This window comes from Mauremys mutica, chromosome 3 (assembly GCF_020497125.1).
Source record: "Mauremys mutica isolate MM-2020 ecotype Southern chromosome 3, ASM2049712v1, whole genome shotgun sequence".
Taxonomy (NCBI): Eukaryota; Metazoa; Chordata; order Testudines; family Geoemydidae; genus Mauremys; species Mauremys mutica.
Window position 1 is genome coordinate 116,545,272 of NC_059074.1, and position 18,934 is coordinate 116,564,205.

Consider the following 18,934-nt stretch of genomic DNA (forward strand, 5'->3'; position numbering starts at 1 on the left):
ATAAATATGCTTAGTTGATTATGTTATCCCATATATTTATGTATTTTAATTATATGCATTCAATTGCATATTTTACATATAGTATATTTTATCCAACATTATAATATAGAAAATACATTTGCCTTACTGAACAATAGAGAAATGAAACTAAGGGTTATCAGCTTGAGTTAAAACTTACAGGGGAGCCTGAGGTTGAACTTGAGCTGCCAACTCAAATTAAAAGCTGAGTTGTGTGTTTTCACTGCTATTTTAGCCTGAGTTAGTTCACATGGGTTAGCTAAACCAAGTTAAGAACACGCCATTTTGTGCAGTGTAGACGTAACCTAAACTATATGAAGAGGAGTCTGGAGAATAGGGAATTAGGAATCAAAAGTCCTGGGTTCTGTTCTTAGCTCTCCCCTGACCTGTTGTTACCTCAGACAAGGCAACTCACTGCTTTTTGTCTCCGTTTTCCCATCTATAAAATGGAGACAATAATAGTTATTCTTTTAAAACATTCATACTTCTTAGTGAAAAATGATTCCTACAAGCTTAGTATTTTGATATTTGTTTATGCACACAACCCAGCTATGCAGAGGTGATATTCATCTGATGAATTGCAGAACTATGTAACAAAGGACTATAATGTATCTTTGACCACTTAACTTGCCAAGATATTCATTTTTTAAGTTATATTATCTTTAGGGACAGAAAAGCTATTTTATGACCTTTGGGGAGGTTTTCATGGCTCCACAGTTGAACTCATGATAACTAAGACGCTTGGCTTTAGAGTGGCAGGGACACACCAAAAAATATCAAAATCATGTTTTTTTAAAACCTTAAACATTTTCTCAATATTTTTCTCTGTAACATAGGTAACACATACATAACTGTGTACCAGAAAGTTTTTATTGATGCTTATTTGGGATGACCTACCTACCTCACTTGTGGATGGCTTTGCCAAGAGTGAATGAAACCAGACTCATGTTAATCATCACATATTCCGTATTATTTTTATTTATACTGTAGTCTGTTGGGTGTTTTTCTCAGGACAATGCTCCATGGCAATAGATCAAGGAAAACAATGAGCAACTAGACCAGTTAAATGGGAGCCACTAATGTTCCCCCACTCCCATATGGGCTGACCCTGAAGTCTTCTTTCTAAAGGAAGTTGTACCTGACTCAGGCCTGAGCCCATAGGAAGATAGTAAGAGCTGCCAGGACTACCTCCTTGGACCCAATACCTCCTACCTAGCAATTAGGATGGGATGAAGAAAGAGAAAGACGAAATAACACCTCTTATGCAGAAGCCAGGTAGTAGGATTGACGCTATGATGCTGTAAAGATGATGCATCGTCTAAATCCAGATTAATGAAATGTCATGATGGTAAGATTGCAACACAGTGACAGGATGTGGCTCTCTGTAACTATTTGATGAAGAAGTAGCTCTCCGGCTAATGCACAACCTTTATCACTGAGCTAAAGCAAAATAGCTTAGACCATAGACAGGTCTGAAGGGAAGCGACAGAATCCCCATTGCATGAATCATTTATAATTGAACGGAACAAATCACTGGTAAATATAATGGTGGCAGCAATCCCCAGATCTGGGCACGGATTGCAGTCACCATGAATTAATATACACTTCTGGTACCAATTTCCATAGTTCTAGTAGCAGAAAGCCATGAACTTTTCTGTTAGATGAAAAACAAAGCCTGTGATTAGTGTGCTCTGTTTTCACTTTATTCTTTATTACTTGTTAATAAAATCATATAAAAATAAGAACAGGAGCTCTTTTTTCTCCTGTAAGAAATATTCCATTTATTCCTAACAGGTCATGAGCACAGTCAAGGGGCCCTGTAGTCCGGGTACTCTGCAGCAGTGGAATTTGTCATGGAATCTCCCCACTCTCACAGAATTGTACTCCAGAATTTCAGCTCCGATACCTATCCTGGTCCCAAAGCTAATAAATTTAATATGGGGAAAAAGCAGCTGTACTCACTAAACTCATCTTCATATTTTTGAATATATTATTATTCAAATACATAATATTATTGAAACCTCCATTTTTTTTAATTTAAATTAATCTACCACTAAACTTGTAGTCTGCAGTGTGACAAAGAATCCAGAGACTTGCAATATTTAGGTCCAGCTTGTCACAAAACACACAGGATGTTGGGTTGTACTAACAAATGGTTCTCCAAAAATCAGATTGAAGTTTCCCATCTTCAAGATATCCAGATATGGCCATTATGTGTAGGGAATCTTTCAATTCAGGATACTCAGGTGGGTAGCACAAGGAATCATCAATAAAGAGCCATTTGGGTTTTTCTGGTTTGCAAGTTTAACTTCAGACCAAGAGACAAATCCCTTTAACAAGGAGTTTTTCAAGACAATGAGAAGCAGCTAAAAATCAGTATAAAAACAGACCCAACCATAATCAATAAAACTAATGGTCCAAACCAGTGGTATAGCAGCCATGTCAAAAGAGACTGTATGGATTACAAATAGTGCACTGTCTGGAACAATACAAGACTCTGGTGTGCCAGATTGTTGTGATTTCATCATGAGTGCCATGATATTTGGTATGCTTCTTAAAGCCCCAGCTCCTGGAGTCACCCAATTTATGTGAGAATCTCAGTTTTCATTATCCTTCCAAGAGGAAAGATGAAAACATGAATCCCCTAATGGCCCCAAAATAGAAAGGCAAATAAACCAAATCTAATTTTTAAAAATCTCATTATTTTTAAGCCACTCATGATTTTGTGCAGCCTGACTTCTGATTTTTGCTTGCAGTTGACAATAGTGGAATTTTTTTCATTATAGTTTTACACATCAGGAATGTGGTGGACAGTGATGGGACTGTGGCCTACTGGAACCTCTGCACCTAAATGTAGACTGCAAACCTATGGTTTACTATCCAGAGCTCCTCCCGCAGATTGCAAATACATATATGCACTAGATGTAGCTTGATGAAACCGCAATGCTCAAACTAGGTCACATTCACTTTTCTCACTGGCTGACCCAATCAATAGGCAGGAACTTATAGAGATGTGATGTTTTGAGGGATATGTCTGTGTCAACTGACAAATTCCATTTTGGTTTTGTGAACATCACGTTGTATTTTCAACCTCCATCTAGAAGGTAGCCTTTGGTGTGGCTTCAAGCATTCATTTGGTAGCAGAAACTTCACATCTGGTGGACAGATTATGAGTATGCTCCATAGTGTAGCATAGCTCCATAGTGTAGACTCAGCCTAGCGCCAATGGAAGGGGTTTTTCTGTTGCTGTAGGAACACCACTTCCCTGAACAATGTTAGCTACATCAACAGAAGCACTCTTCCATCAATATAGATGAGTCTACACTGGGGGTTCTCTTGGAATAGCTGCAATGCTAACAGATGTGGATTTTTCATACCCCTGAGCACCGACCTAAATTTTAAGTGTAGACTAGGCCTTAAGGCAGCCTGTAAATCTCTTGTGTTTTAATGGTAGAGTGTTAGAGATTGAGGCCAGAAGGCACCACCAGATCATCTAGTCTGACCTCCTGTATAGCACAGGCCATCAACACCACCCAGCAACCGCACACTAACCCAACAACTGAAATGAGGTCAAAGTATTACAGCCCACAGGAGACTAGACTATTGTGCTGCAAGTAGAGAATAGGAGAGCCCAAGGTGCACCAGTGCCTGAGGGACCCACAATGGTAGAGAAATGATTAAGTGAGAAATACCCAGATCATCCTGGCAAGTGACCTGCACACAGACGCTGCAGAGGAAAGCAAATAATCCCCCAGGTCACTATGATCTGGGGGAAATTCCTTCCCAAACCCACATATAGCAATGAGTGAGAGTATGAGAATGAATATATAACATATTCATTTGCTAAGCCTGTGTTCCGTGCTTTACTGCCATGTTATACCTGAAGGGTGTAAGTAGAAAACCAGAGCCCCCACACCAGGTGATCTCTGGAGAGAATGTGTCTAAGCAACTGGAGGTTTGGGAGGGCTGATGCACTGGTTCTGGGGTCTAGGTTACCAGATGGTGGGATACCACTGCCCAAGAAGGGTCAGACATGGGATCTGTGCCAGAGAGACCCAGAATCAGGAATAGTGACCAGAGTCACTACCAAGACCCAATGGGCTTAAAAGCACATGGGACTCAGCTGTTGGATCCAATCAAAACAGACTGGTGCTCCTCCAGAAAGCAGGACTGGACCAGGTTGTAACAATCTCATTGGCTAGCCCAATCAATAATCAAGGACTTATTTAAAGAGTGAACGTGACCTCAGCTTTTTGGAGAGCAAAAGTACACACACAAGTAGGGCACTTCCCTCAGCCCATCCTGTGACTAATGGCTCTAGCTAAAATTGGAGATATACTTACAAGAGCATTCCCATCAGCAGCCATGTAGGATTCTAAAACCCAAGGGGAAAAACTGCAACAAAGAAAAAAGATGTTTATTTAAGATCTAAGCCACACTTTTACAACATAAATCTCAGTGAAAGGGGAAAATAGTTTTCAAAAATGTTCTAAATTGCCCTAAGTTTACAAAAGTTATGTTCTTCAAACGTAAGGGTGCTGTATATGATGTAACTTTACTAGCAGAGAAGTAAAATAATGATCTGGACCTGAGGTCTAGCTTCATCGAGTCTCTTTTCAAGATGCGCAATATAAAAAGCTCAAGGTTAAAATTTGTTTTAGGCAATGGGTAAGCTGGTCTAAAACTAATTTTCCCTGTAGAAATTTTTGATTAAAATGAAGAATTGATTAAAAAAATGCTAAACTTTTCATCAGAAATGTAGAGTTTTCAGACTAAAGGCTTTGGCCAAAAATGGGGTAGCGTGTCAAATGAATTTAGTTTGATCCTCATGTCCCCATTTTCCTCTATGGGCTAGGATCCCCAGCTGGACTATATCTCCCATAAGCCATCCTGGTGTCCACTTTTGATGGGGAGAAGCAGTGCAATATTAAGTCCTTGGCCACAGTGTGTTATAGGAGATGTAGTCCAGCAGGGGATCTCTTCCAAAGAGAGAATCTCTCTCCAGGTTTTAGGCCACCAGTCTAGATAATATCAACTGCAGACTCAGTATGATTTTGGAGAGCAATATTCTTTTGGGCCCTGGAATATTTGTGTCAGGGAAAATATCAAAGCAACTTACCAGACAGAAGAAAGCCACAATAACTTTACTAGGACTAGCTAACTAACTAGAAAACCAATCCCTCAAAAATAATGGACTGCAAAGAGTCTTTCAGTAAACTGGAGAGTTTAGAGAATACAGTATTTTGTGTAAATGAGCAGCAGCCAGAATGTAAAGAAATATAGTCACTCTTCAGGGAACTCTATAATTAGTACTTTTTTCCTGTGCTGTCTAAAACTGTGAATTTAAAAGATATGCCATTCTTAATATGTAATATTTGTTTTATTTTGAAAATAAAAACAGTAAACAGAAAAATACATATATACAGAGTCTGGCCCCCAACAGTTTCAAACCAAACTAAAAAGATGAAAGTAGCTAAATCTGAAGAAATATATTAATAAGGAGAGATGCTATAGAAAAGAATGTCAAGGTTTAGAAGTCATATCCAAGTATAAACAGGAAGAGAGGAAACATCTTGGTTATACAAGCAAATTAAAGCAGAAGCATCAAATGTTGAACCAGAAAACAAGGGAATAACTGAACGAACAATTGACAATGATGATTACTGTGATGTGACAGCACAGGACTGGATCTGACAAAGGACTTGATGCAGGGTTTCAGAAAGCCTGATTTGTCTCTTTAGTCCAAACCAACCTGGCCCAGGCCCTGAGTTAAATCTCACAGCAGCTTTGCAAGGATAATAAAATGGGGCAAAGCACGACCACCTATGTATTGAGTTGGCCAAGAAACAAATGTAAACCCTTATGATCAGTGGGTACCACTAGTAAAGCAACAGCTTGTACCCCTTCACATGCCAGTTTCAAACCATTGGCTGACAGAATGCCCTAGAAAGTCTACAGCATCTTTTGCATAACTTAACTTAGCTGCATTCAACTTTATGACAGCTTGTTGGAATTGGGTTAGCACCTGGTCCAGAATACCATTATGCTCAGGAAGGGTCTTAGCAATGACAAGAATGTCATCCAAATAGCAACATGCCCCCGGATATTATCAAGGAGCTAAGAGACCACTCTCCAAAATACCTCAGGAGCTGAGACTAAACCCCAAAAGCAGACGTTGATAGCAGTACCTCCCAAATGACATGTTGAAAGTCAATAACAGCTGCGAACTTTCAGCCATAGGTATTTGCCAATAACCTATCAGTAATCCAACAAAGAGAAAACCCAGGAACCACTTACCTGGCATGTCACCTCTTTGAAGTCTGGCCATTAAAGCTGCTCATGTTCCACCTATTTATTACGTGCACTAAAATCTGTGCACAGTCAAATGTCACCATTCTTCTTGTATACAATCACTGTGGGTGAGCTCCTTTCCACATCCCAAATAATACCATTATCTTTCATGCACTGCAGTTCTGCTTGTATTTTGTCCACAAGTGCACGGGTACACAACATGCAGGCGGTGCAAAGGGCTTGGCATTCCAATCCAACTGCAGAAAATACACACATCCCATGGACAGAATACCGTCACTGTTAAATAAATCATGGTGAGGTATCTGAACAATACATTGGGTATGCCCTTCTAATCTAGCCGACACAAATGCACCTGAGGTGTCCTGTGCAAATTCACAGATCATATGACAATAATGGGACTATCTGCACAACAGGGCCTTTAACAATGCAAAACTTCGAAGTCAAAGCTATGCGTTTGTAGAGCACAGAGCATACATCTTCACCCAGTGTCTGCAAAGCATACCAATTCCAAGCTTTTATATCCACTGTAGTCAGAGAAATGTCCAGATTATGAACTAACCCAAAGGGGAGTATGTTAAACTTCAGTACCAGTATCCACCATGCACTTCATCACTGTACCATTAATTTCTACAATACAGGATACCAACCACAGCGCCTTGCCACTTGAGAAGATCGGATTAAAAGGTGACATCAGGGTCCCTGGTAAAGGTACTCTCATGCAGCTTCATATTCACAGTATGCATTTCAGGCCTACCCTTGTTATTGTGTACCACAGCACACTAACTTAAAGTGTATTTCCTTCCCACAAGCCCAACACTTAGGAGTTCTAGCTGAGCTCACAGCGAAATTGGCTATGTAACCACAACAGTAACAGTGAGGAGCGGGCCCTTTTTCCTGATGTGGTCATGGAGCTGGTTTAGGTAGCATTGTATGACTCCGGGCAACTGAAGTAGGAGGAGGAGCTGATGGTTTAAGAGTAGACACAAAGGGAGTAGCAGCCTGACACATAGAACCTCTTTCAGCCTGGACCACGTCAAGTGCCTCATTCTTAGCAACTACAGCATCAAGAGTCACCATTCTAGAATCTTCCACCAGTAACCATTCGCCCAGGCAGTTATCAGCTACACTGGTCACAAAAATGTCCCTAACCACAACTATCATAATATCCCTAAATTCACAGTCCTGGGCCAACCACTGCAAACAATATGCAAACTCATGTATGGTTTCATTGGTTTTCAAAAAATTTCTTCTTCAAACAGAATAGAATCTCCAGTGCAAAAATGCTCATTGAGGCACTGCCCACCTACACTAAAGGAGGACTTGGACTCTGGCAGTCCATCCTAAATATCAATGTTATCATGGCCTAAGCAGTCCTGCAGCAAGGGTAACCTAGCAGCAAAAGAGAGTTGCATGATCTGCACATATATCCCGCCATCAACACTTTACTGTTCTTTCCCCATACTAATCTCTCAGCCGCCAATCTTCAAATAAAGTAGCACTAGTCACAGGACCGGTGCAACCACTAGGTGAACTAGGCAGCCGCCTATGGCGCCAAGTGGTTGGGGGTGCCAAAAAGCACACTCAGGGGAGGTGGTGGAGTGGAGGTGAGCTGGGGCGCCGGGGGTCGTGGGGAGGGCTGCCTGCAGGAAGTAACGGGGGGCATGCACTCTAATTCTCCTCCCCGCCAGGGTTGCCACGCCAAACAGCTGATTGGCACGGCAAGCCTGGGAGGCGGGAGAAGTGGAGTGGCACCGGCATGCTCAGGGGAGAAGGCGGAGTGGAGGTGAGCTGGGGCGGGGAGCTGCCGGGGTGGCGGGGGAGCCGCAGGGCTGGGACTTGCCACAGGGGCGGCTCCCCGGCTCTTCCCCATGGCCCCTGCCCCTGCTCCGCCCCATCCCCGCCTCTTCCTGCCCCTACTCCACCCCGCCCCCACTCCCCTGAAAACTGCAGCCAGGCCTGACCGACCCTGCACTCACCGCATGGTAAGTGGAGTGACCTGGCCCCAGCCTGCTCCACTTCCCTGGCTCCCAGAGAGGCTATCAAAATTAAGAACCCAATAATAGTGGGGGATTTCAATTATCCCCATATTGACTGGGAACATTTCACTTCAGGATGAAATGCAGAGATAAAATTTCTCGATACTTTAAATGACTGCTTCATGGAGCAGCTGGTACAGGAACCCACAAGGGGAGAGGCAACTCTAGATTTAATCCTGAGTGGAGCGCAGGAGCTGGTCCAAGAGGTAACTATAGCAGGACCGCTTGCAAATAGTGACCATAATATAATAACATTTAACATCCCTGTTCTTCCCACCACATCTCAACAGCCCAACACTGTGCTATTTAATTTCAAAAGGGGGAACTATACAAAAATGAGGGGGTTAGTTAAACAAAAGTTAAAAGGTACTGTGACTAAAGTGAAATCCCTGCAAGCTGCATGGGCGCTTTTTAAAGACACCATAATAGAGGCCCAACTTCAATATATACCCCAAATTAAGAAACACAGTAAAAGAACTAAAAAAGAGCCACCATGGCTTAACAATCATGTAAAAGAAGCAGTGAGAGATAAAAAGACTTCCTTTAAAAAGTGGAAGTCAAATCCTAGTGAGGCAAATAGAAAGGAGCATAAACACTGCCAAATTAAGTGCAAGAGTCTAATAAGAAAAGCCAAAAAGGGGTTTGAAGAACGGCTAGCCAACAACTCCAAAGGTAATAACAAAATGTTTTTTAAGTACATCAGAAGCAGGAAGCCTGCTAAACAACCAGTGGGGCCCCTTGACGATCAAAATACAAAAGGAGCGCTTAAAGACGATAAAGTCATTGCGGAGAAACTAAATGGATTCGTTGCTTCAGTCTTCACGGCTGAGGATGTTAGGGAGATTCCCAAACCTGAGCTGGCTTTTGTAGGTGACAAATCTGAGGAACTGTCACAGACTGAAGTGTCACTAGAGGAGGTTTTGGAATTAATTGATAAACTCAGCATTAACAAGTCACCCGGACCAGATGGCATTCACCCAAGAGTTCTGAAAGAACTCATATGTGAAGTTGCGGAACTATTAACTATGGTTTGTAACCTGTCCTTTAAATCGGCTTTGGTACCCAATGACTGGAAGTTAGCTAATGTAACGCCAATATTTTAAAAGGGCTCTAGAAGTGATCCTGGCAATTACAGACCGGTAAGTCTAACGTCAGTACCGGGCAAATTAGTCGAAACAATAGTTAAGAATAAAATTGTCAGACACATAGGAAAATATAAACTGTTGAGCAATAATCAACATGGTTTCTGTAAAGGGAAATCGTGTCTTACTAATCTATTAGAGTTCTTTGAAGGGGTCAACAAACATGTGGACAAGGGGGATCCAGTGGACATAGTGTACTTAGATTTCCAGAAAGCCTTTGATGAGGTCCCTCACCAAAGGCTCCTATGTAAATTAAGCTGTCATGGGATAAAAGGGAAGGTCCTTTCATGGATTGAGAACTGGTTAAAAGACAGGGAACAAAGGGTAGGAATTAATGGTAAATTCTCAGAATGGAGAGAGGTAACTAGTGGTGTTCCCCAAGGGTCAGTCCTAGGACCAATCCTATTCAATTTATTCATAAATGATCTGGAGAAAGGGGTAAACAGTGAGGTGGCAAAGTTTGCAGATGATACTAGACTACTCAAGACAGTTAAGACCAAAGCAGATTGTGAAGAACTTCAAAAAGATCTCACAAAACTAAGTGATTGGACAACAAAATGGCAAATGAAATTTAATGTGGATAAATGTAAAGTAATGCACATTGGAAAAAATAACCCCAACTATACATACAATATGATGGGGGCTAATTTAGCTACAACGAGTCAGGAAAAAGATCTTGGAGTCATCGTGGATAGTTCTCTGAAGATGTCCATGCAGTGTGCAGAGGCGGTCAAAAAAGCAAACAGGATGTTAGGAATCATTAAAAAGGGGATAGAGAATAAAACTGAGAGTATATTATTGCCCTTATATAAATCCATGGTACGCCCACATCTCGAATACTGTGTACAGATGTGGTCTTCTCACCTCAAAAAAGATATTCTAGCACTAGAAAAGGTTCAGAAAAGGGCAATTAAAATGATTAGGGGTTTGGAGATGGTCCCATATAAGGAAAGATTAAAGAGGCTAGGACTTTTCAGCTTGGAAAAGAGGAGACTGAGGGTGGATATGATAGAGGTATATAAAATCATGAGTGGATAAGGAAAGTGGATAAGGAAAAGTTATTTACTTATTCCCATAATACAAGAACTAGGGGTCACCAAATGAAATTAATAGGCAGCAGGTTTAAAACAAATAAAAGGAAGTTCTTCTTCACACAGGGCACAGTCAACTTGTGGAACTCCATACCTGAGGAGGTTGTGAAGGCTAGGACTAGAACAGTGTTTAAAAGGGAACTGGATAAATTCATGGTGGTGAAGTCCATAAATGGCTATTGGCCAGGATGGGTAAAGAATGGTGTCCCTAGCTTCTGTGGCCTGTCTCCCTCCCCCCTGTCCCCCATGGAGGTCTTGGGTCAACCCCCTCCCATGGAGGCCTGGGGCAGGGCCCCACACAGTCCCCCCGTGGAGGCCTGGGGCCAGCCCACACAGGGGGGCTGTGTAGGGCACCAAAATAGCTAGGGACAGCCCTGGATCCCCAGGCCGGGGGCCGGGGGGCACAAGGTGGAAGTTTCACCTAGAGCACGAAACATCCTTGCACCGGCCCTGACCAGTCAACAGCAGAAATGACGTGCAAGCAGCCTGGGTGGCACAATAGGAGCACTTGTTACCATGTCATGACACTCAAATGTACCCCAGAAAACCCAGAAAAAAAGAAGCAGCAGCAAAACATGCTGGTAAGTTGTCAATCAAAACATGTAATAACCATGAACCAGTCAAGTCAGCAACAGTCTGAACAAAACATAACAGTCTAAAACAGGATTGCCAACCCTCCAGGATTGAGCTGGAGTCTCCAGGAATTAAAGATTAATCTTAATTAAAAGTAATGTCATGTGATGAAACCTCCAGGAATTCATCTAGCCAAAGTTGGCAACCCTAGTCTAAAATGCCGATATGCAGGAGCAGACCAAGAGTAGCTGCACACAACCAATTTGTCATAGTGGGATTTCTTCAAAGATGAATGTTTTCTTTTTCAGAAATCATTGATATTGAAAAACTATTGAAATTTCTGCACATTGGGGAGTCAGGGGGAAGCAAGCAGAGTTTAGACCAGCACAAATTATTAGTACTCTTTACTCCTGTTCTTACAAGATCTACATTAACCAAGTGGCATGTGAGTAATAGATGATGCAATTAGCATGGAAACACAGCAAGTGACTTATAAGAAATATCTTGCAATCATTTCCACCTGGCTACTGCCTCCATTCAGAAAAATAGAGATATCACTGTCAAAGATCAAAAAACCACGGAAAGGAAATAAACAGGTACCCACAATCCTCTTGTCAAAGGGGAGCCCTAATCTGCTAATCACATTTTTCTTGCAGAATTTAAAAGGTACAGTGTCTGAGTTTGTATCTCCCAGCTTGTAAAATACAGTGCATGTGCTGATTTCTAGTTCTTTTGGCACAAGTCTGGCTTTTGGCACATCCCTCAGATGACATCCAGAAAGAGGGAATATGCCTTGCAGTTTGTGAACAAACACTTTAGATATATAACATGATTCTGTTTGTATTGTGGTAGCATCCAAAATCAGCATGGCTCCGTTCCCGCTCAGAAAAGTGTACGGTATAAAACAGACTGGCCTACGGAATTCCATTTTTCACTCAGGCTAGAATCAGCGCTATGAAACAACCTGGAAGTAGGCAAATGATTTGGCGTTCTCTCACTTTTGTTTTCTATTCTTAGATTTCTCACTAACTTTAGCCCTGCTGGTATTTTTGTTGCCTGAAAGACTATGTTCCAGTAGATAATGAATTGACAGACGACGTTAAACTAGCCACAGCTTTATTAAAAAAATAAATAAATAAAATAAAAAAAGACTTTGCCATAGATTTCACTTAATCATCATTAACAATTTCATCACAACAAACCATAATGATGCTTGAGGCATGTCTGCAGTTGACTTGCATCAAGGTCATAGTCTTACATAACAGTCCTTGAGTCATCTCTTATTCTCTGGGGAAGGTCCTTACAGCCACACAGGGTAAAGCCACATGAGCTTTAACCCCATGTATCTGAAAACAGATGACTCATCTGGACCCAGGAAGCAACACCTTTTGTGTCATCCTTTTGGCAACTGGATACATTCTCGGTTAGTGTGGACTTCCCTATTCGCAAATTACTATCTCACTTGTATCTCAAGGAAATGGAGGATCATCTCAGGAAGGTCAGCAACTAGACTGATCAGTTGTTCCACCAAGCCAGCTTCAGACCCAAATGGTGAACACTTTTTGAATTCCCCATGTACTGTACCCTATGTTGACTGCAATTAAATAACATTTCAAAATGTAAATGCGCTACAGCAGCTGCAAAACTACAGATTCCCAGTTTGTTTTTTAAAGGACAAGAACTCTGCACTAAAGCATCATTGACAATTAATGTTTTTCCAAAGAGTACCTGCACCCTGAACTAGAATGATATATTTAGGGGTTGATGTCACCCCCTCTGGATAAATGGCCCTTTGAACGGTTATGACAGGTATAAAAATCAAGGAAGCAAGAAATGCATTTAACAGATTTATACACAGCTTGGTTAGAGGATTTCATACCTCCAGCATCCTTGTTTTCAAATAGGTTGAAGGGGATTCAATCCCCTCTCATGGATGTCTCCCAAAAAGAAGATTTCTGACTCCTCTTGAGAAAGGCCCAAGAAAAACTGGGGCAAGGTTCACTGATCCTACCATAAATGGAAAAGGATCCATAGATATAATCCTGACTGGATTGCAGCCAGTTACTGAGCTGTCAATCCAGCAAGGAGATGTGCAGACAGGCTGCATGTGCACGCACTTCTGAGGAAGTCTGAAGGAAGCAGTTCCACGAGTAGCTGGCTCCCAGAAAAGACGGGGAGGAGGAAAAAGTAGATTCAAAGGAATAAGGATGCTGGTGGTAAGGCCACTCCTGAAGCACTCAGGACAAAACAAATTGTTATGGTGACTGGCTATAGTATATAGGGGTATATTTCTACCCTTTATCTGCACTTGCTGGTGTAATCAACTGGTGAGTGTGCGGTGTAGGATCCCTTTTGTGCTGATCCATAGAAGGTGTGAGCTGTTACAGCTCCTAACTATAGCACTTTGGCTCCAGCTCTAGCAGCCAGGGCCGGGCTCCAGACCTCAGCGCGCCAAGCGCGTGCTTGGGGCGGCATGCCGCGGGGGGCGCTCTGCCTGTCGCCGGGAGGGCGGCAGGTGGCTCCAGTGGACCTCCCGCAGGCATGCCTGCGGAGGGTCCGCTGGTCCCGCGGCTCCGGTGGAGCATCCGCAGGCATGCCTGCAGGAGGTCCACCGGAGCCGCAGGACCAGTGGACCCTCTGCAGGCACGTCTGCAGGAGGTCCACTGGAGCCGCGGGACCGGCGACCGCCAGAGCGCCCCCCGCGGTGTGCCGCCGTGCTTTGGGCAGCGAAATTCCTAGAGCCGCCCCTGCTAGCAGCTCATGCTATTAGGTCTGGAGATCCCTGGATTCCCGGCATATCAGCCATGTGAGCAGCCCTCACACTTGCAGGCTTGTAACATGCTGCAAGTTCAAGTGGGTGAGCTGATTGGCAGCCTGGCTCTGAAGTTTACTCTGCTGCTATCCTCAAGATAATCCTAAATGGGTTGCCAGAAAAGCAGAGGCCTGCTGGGAAACAGGACTATGATCTCGAAGGTGCTAAAGCCCTCTTAGGCCTGGTCTACACTACGCGTTTTGGTCGAATTTAGCAGCATTAAATCAAATTAACCCTGCACCCATCCACACAACGAAGCCGTTTAATTCGACATAAAGGGCTCTTAAAATCGATTTCTGTACTCCTCTCTGACAAGGGGATTAGCCCTAAAATCGACATTGCTGGTTCAAATCAAGGTTAGTGTGGGCGCAATTTGACGGTATTGGCCTCTGGGAGCTATCCCACAGTGCACCATTGTGACTGCTCTGGACAGCAATCTGAACTCGGATGACTCGCCAGGAAGACAGGAAAAGCCCAGCGAACTTTTGAATTTAATTTCCTGTTTACCCAGAGTGGAGAGCTGATCAGCACAGGTGACCATGCAGAGCTCATCAGCACAGGTAACCATGCTGTCTGAGAATCGAAAAAGAGCTCCAGCATGGACTGTACAGGAGGTACTGGATCTGATCGCTGTTTGGGGAGAGGATTCCGTGCTAGCAGAACTACGTTCCAAAAGAAGAAATGCCAAAACATTTGAAAAACTCTCCAAGGGCATGATGGAGAGAGGCCACAATAGGAACTCACTACAGTGCCGCGTGAAATTTAAGGAGCTCAGACAAGCGTACCAAAAAGCCAAAGAAGCAAACAGATGCTTTGGGGCAGAGCCACAGACATGCCGCTTCTACGCTGAGCTGCATGCAATTCTAAGGGGGGCTGCCACCACTATCCCACCCTGACCGTGGATTCCGAGGAAGGGGTACTCTCAGCCATGCCTGAGGATTTTGTGGACAGGGAAGATGAGGAGGAGGAGGAGCTTGCAGAGAGCACACAGCACACCGTTCTCCCCAACATCCAGGATCTTTTTCTCAGCCTGACTGAAATAGCCTCCCAACCCTCCCAAGGCGGTATCCCTCTGGTGAGGGTACCTTTGTAAATATAAAACATGGTTTAAAAGCAAGCATTTTTAAATGATTAATTTGCCCTGAGGACTTGGGATGCATTCGCGGCCATTATAGCTACTGGAAAAGTCTGTTAACGTGTCTGAGGATAGAGCGGAAATCCTCCAGGGACATCTCCATGAAGCTCTCCTGGAGGTACTCCAAAAGCCTTTGCAGAAGGTTTCTGGGCAGGGCAGCCTTATTCTGTCCTCCATGGTAGGACACTTTACCACGCCATGTTAGTAGCAAGTAATCTGGTATCATTGCATGGCAAAGCCTGGCAGCATATGGTACCGGTGTTTGCTGACATTCAAGCAACATCTGTTCTTTATCTCGCTGTGTTATCCTCAGGAGAGTGATATCATTCATGGTACCCTGGTTGAGATACGGGAATTTAATTAGGGGACATTCAGAGGTGGCCATTCCTACTGGGCTGTTTGCCTGTGGCTGAAAAGAAATCCTCCCCGCAGTTAGCCAAGCAGGGCGGGGGGGCATTGGCGCTGAGCTGTTCACGTTTGGCTAGCAGGGATCTTCTCTGATACCAGCCACGTGGTGGGAGGAGGGGTAAAGCGATCATCCCAGAGAATTGGATGCCATTTCTCTGACGGAGGGAGGGGCGACTGACAACATGGCTTACAGGGAATTAAAATCCACAAAGGCGGAGGCTTTGCATCAAGGAGAAACACAAATAACTGTCACACAGAATGGCCCCCTCAAGGATTGAACTCAAAAGCCTGGGTTTAGCTGGCTGTTGATTTCACAGAGGGAGGGGGGAGCAAATGAATACAAAACAAATCTGGTCTATTTCTTGTTTTGATCCACTCCATCCATCTTTTACATCTTAGGCAGGCAGCAGACAGTGCAGTATGACTGCTAGCCATTGTCATCTCCTGGGTGCTTAGTAGAAAATGGGACATGACCTGGCTGAGTCACTCCCATCTCTGTATGATGATGATGGCGGCTTTCAGTCCTACCACACCATCTGCTGCCAAAAGGCAATGAGCTGCTGCTGTGTAGCAATGCAGTCCCATGTCTGCCAGCACCCAGGAGACTTACGGTGACTGTGAGCTGAGCAGGCTCTATGGTATGGTGTCAGCACAGGTAACCTAGGAAAAAAGGCGTGAAACAGTTGTCTGCCATTGCTTTCACAGAGGGAGGGAGGGAGACGGGGGGCCTGACGACATGTACCCAGAACCACCTGCGACAATGTTTTTTGCCCCATCAGGCACTGGGATCTCAACCCAGAATTCCAATGGGTGGGGAAGACTGCAGGAACTATGGGATAGCTATGGGATAGCTACCCACAGTGAAACACTCCAGAAGTCGACACTAGCTTTGGTACTATGGATGCACACTGCTGAATTAATGTGCTTAGTGTGGCTGCATGCACTTGACTTTATACAATCTGTTGCCAAAAATCAAAATCTGTAAAATCGGAGTAATTCCGTAGTGTAGACTGAACTTACTGAACCTCTTGTAGTGTTCTCAAACAGTCATACAGCAAAGCTAAGCTACTGGTCGCTGAAATGGGTGAGAACAGCTGCTGAACGTGCACTGCTGGTGGGTGGAGGTGCTGGGGGAAAGTGTTAGTGCTAAGGGAATCCTTCCCAAAAGGATTCCATTCCAAAATGCAAAATTCCCTTGGTAGTCCAGAAGATGAAAGAAAGGATGAGACAGCAAAAAGGCCTTGCCTTAGATGTTGAGGTCCAGGGAAGACTGACGATAAAGGCAATGTAGGTGTCCTATGCTGTCGTGTTTTTTCTTCCCTCTATGGAAAAGTAAAAGTAAACTTTTTCCCCCCAGAAACAAATCCCCTGCAAACAACACGCACATAGAACAGACAAGAAACATCTACTCCCCTCTGTGGAAGCCAACTGCAGAGAGCCCTGTCCATTCAGCAAGCATGTCAGCAGGGGACATTTCAAGTATCACCTTCCAAAAAGAGAAAGAGAGGAACTCTGCCTCCATTCACCAGAAATGGACAAACATACCCAGAGCAGTCACTCCAACACAAGGTAAACAAATACCTCTCGTACTCTAGCTCCTGCTGCTCTCATTGATAATCACTTAGTTCTTGGGACGCTGAGTGGAAAGGGGTCTTGGAGGGAATCCCAATAATATAGAGCTCCACATTTATTCTTAGTAGGCACATTCATCTGTCTAAATATAGCGAGTGCACTTAAAAAATTTTTCCCAGTTGTAGAAATAGAAGGTATAGTTCTGGAACACTGAAAATAGGAAGTGCAGCTAGAACTAGTAGACATTCTTAAGGGCACCCACTAAAATAAAATATTTGTTTCCAAAACAGTCCCTGAGTTTTTAGCTGCACAACTCAGATTAGTCAAGTGAAGGAATCCTGGGAATAAACCACTGACAAACATTTAGAAAATGTAGGGGGTAAGGTTCATTGTAGAGCTGGTTAGAAAAATTGACAAAACATATTTTTTGTAAAGACGGGTTGGTTTTCATAAAGTTCAAATGTAACCCTGCCTGTCAGGCGGGTTTCCAGAACAAACCTGCCAGATTTATTGTCAGCTCACCTGCCCAGCTCCTCAGTAGCCCACCTGAAGAGGAGCCAAAAACCTGGAAATCCCAGCTCCCAGACTCACGGCCCCCTGGAGTCCCAGGGTCTCTTGCTGTGGGGCAGCGCACCTACCAGGCTGAAAAGGAGCTGAGAGCCTGGAAGCCCTGGTTCCCAAGCTCCAAGGCTCCCAGCTCAGCTAGCATTCCAGGCTCCCAGCTCCTCTTCAGCCTACCAGGCAGAATTTCATTTTGAAATTATCAAACATGTTATGATTTTTCTAATATAAACATATTTTTTTAATTTCTGTTTTATGTAGAATTTCAATTGGGGTGTTTTGTTCCAAATTGGAAGGAAAATGCATTTTAAAATCCTCTGAAACGGAATTTACAGATTCTCCTCCCAGCTCTGGTTCATTGATATGTTTTCCGCATCAAGGTCTTAATAAGGAATTTACCCTGTAACTGTATATATGCACAGAGCCATCTAGTGGCCAAAAGTCATTTAATTTATGACAGTGAACTCATTAATACTTCAGAAACTAACCATCCCACCCACCCGCCTAGAATGCCCTCCGATTTCACTAGAACACTCCACATTCCAAACTGAACATAGGACAACCTAATATCGGAATCTAATATAACTGACTGGCAGGCAATTGTGGCAACAGCAATCAGTCCTTTTCAGAAGTGATACTAAACATGTCACGACTGTCAGTGTAACAAGGTAATAGTAGAGCTGCTGTAGGATTGTTCAGTCACTAATACTCAGTCTTTCCCTTTGATGCACACATTTAAAAGTAAAAGAAACAGAATGTCACTACAATTTGTGCTCTCTCTGGTTTGTGAGTGGATCTTCTCCCTGATCTGGGCACCCTTGTAAATCCATTGAATATGTATAAAGATCTGGCACTGAGAATCAAAGAGAAATGTCAGAGAAAGAGCACAGATTATAAAACAAAGCAAAACAAAATCCATGATGCTGGTCAGAAGAGGGAAAGCTGTGGAGAAATAGCTTGGGCATTACTGTCCTCTTCCATCAAAAGCCTCCATCCTATATTCATGAAAGTGAATTTCTTAGAGGGCTAAAAGGATGTGAGGCTGTCATGAGAGGATGTAGTGGCGATGGACAATGCCACCATTCTAGAATGAAATCCATTCAGATAAGGACCATTTTGTGCACGTCCTGTGTTTAGAATGGTGACAGGCACTTCCACACCAACAGGGTCACGGGGAACCAGAGTGCCAGCATCGGAGTTTTTGTTGTAATAGTTTAATTGGCAATGGCTCCAGAACTTAACATCCAATCCCAAACACCAATGTGGTGCAGAGC

The 18,934-nt window shown here is 43.5% G+C and overlaps 1 protein-coding gene across 2 annotated transcripts in view; it reads right to left on the minus strand.

Moving 5' to 3' along the window:
• The window catches only part of IPCEF1 (interaction protein for cytohesin exchange factors 1), a 76,763-nt gene that overhangs the window by 46,602 nt on the left and 11,227 nt on the right, over positions 1–18,934 (minus strand). For both annotated transcript variants that reach the window (XM_045009413.1, XM_045009411.1), the window contains exon 2: positions 4,362–4,413. In XM_045009413.1, coding sequence (XP_044865348.1) covers positions 4,362–4,385 — 24 coding nt within the window. In that variant the 5' untranslated portion in view covers positions 4,386–4,413. The remainder of the gene's footprint in view (positions 1–4,361; positions 4,414–18,934) is intronic.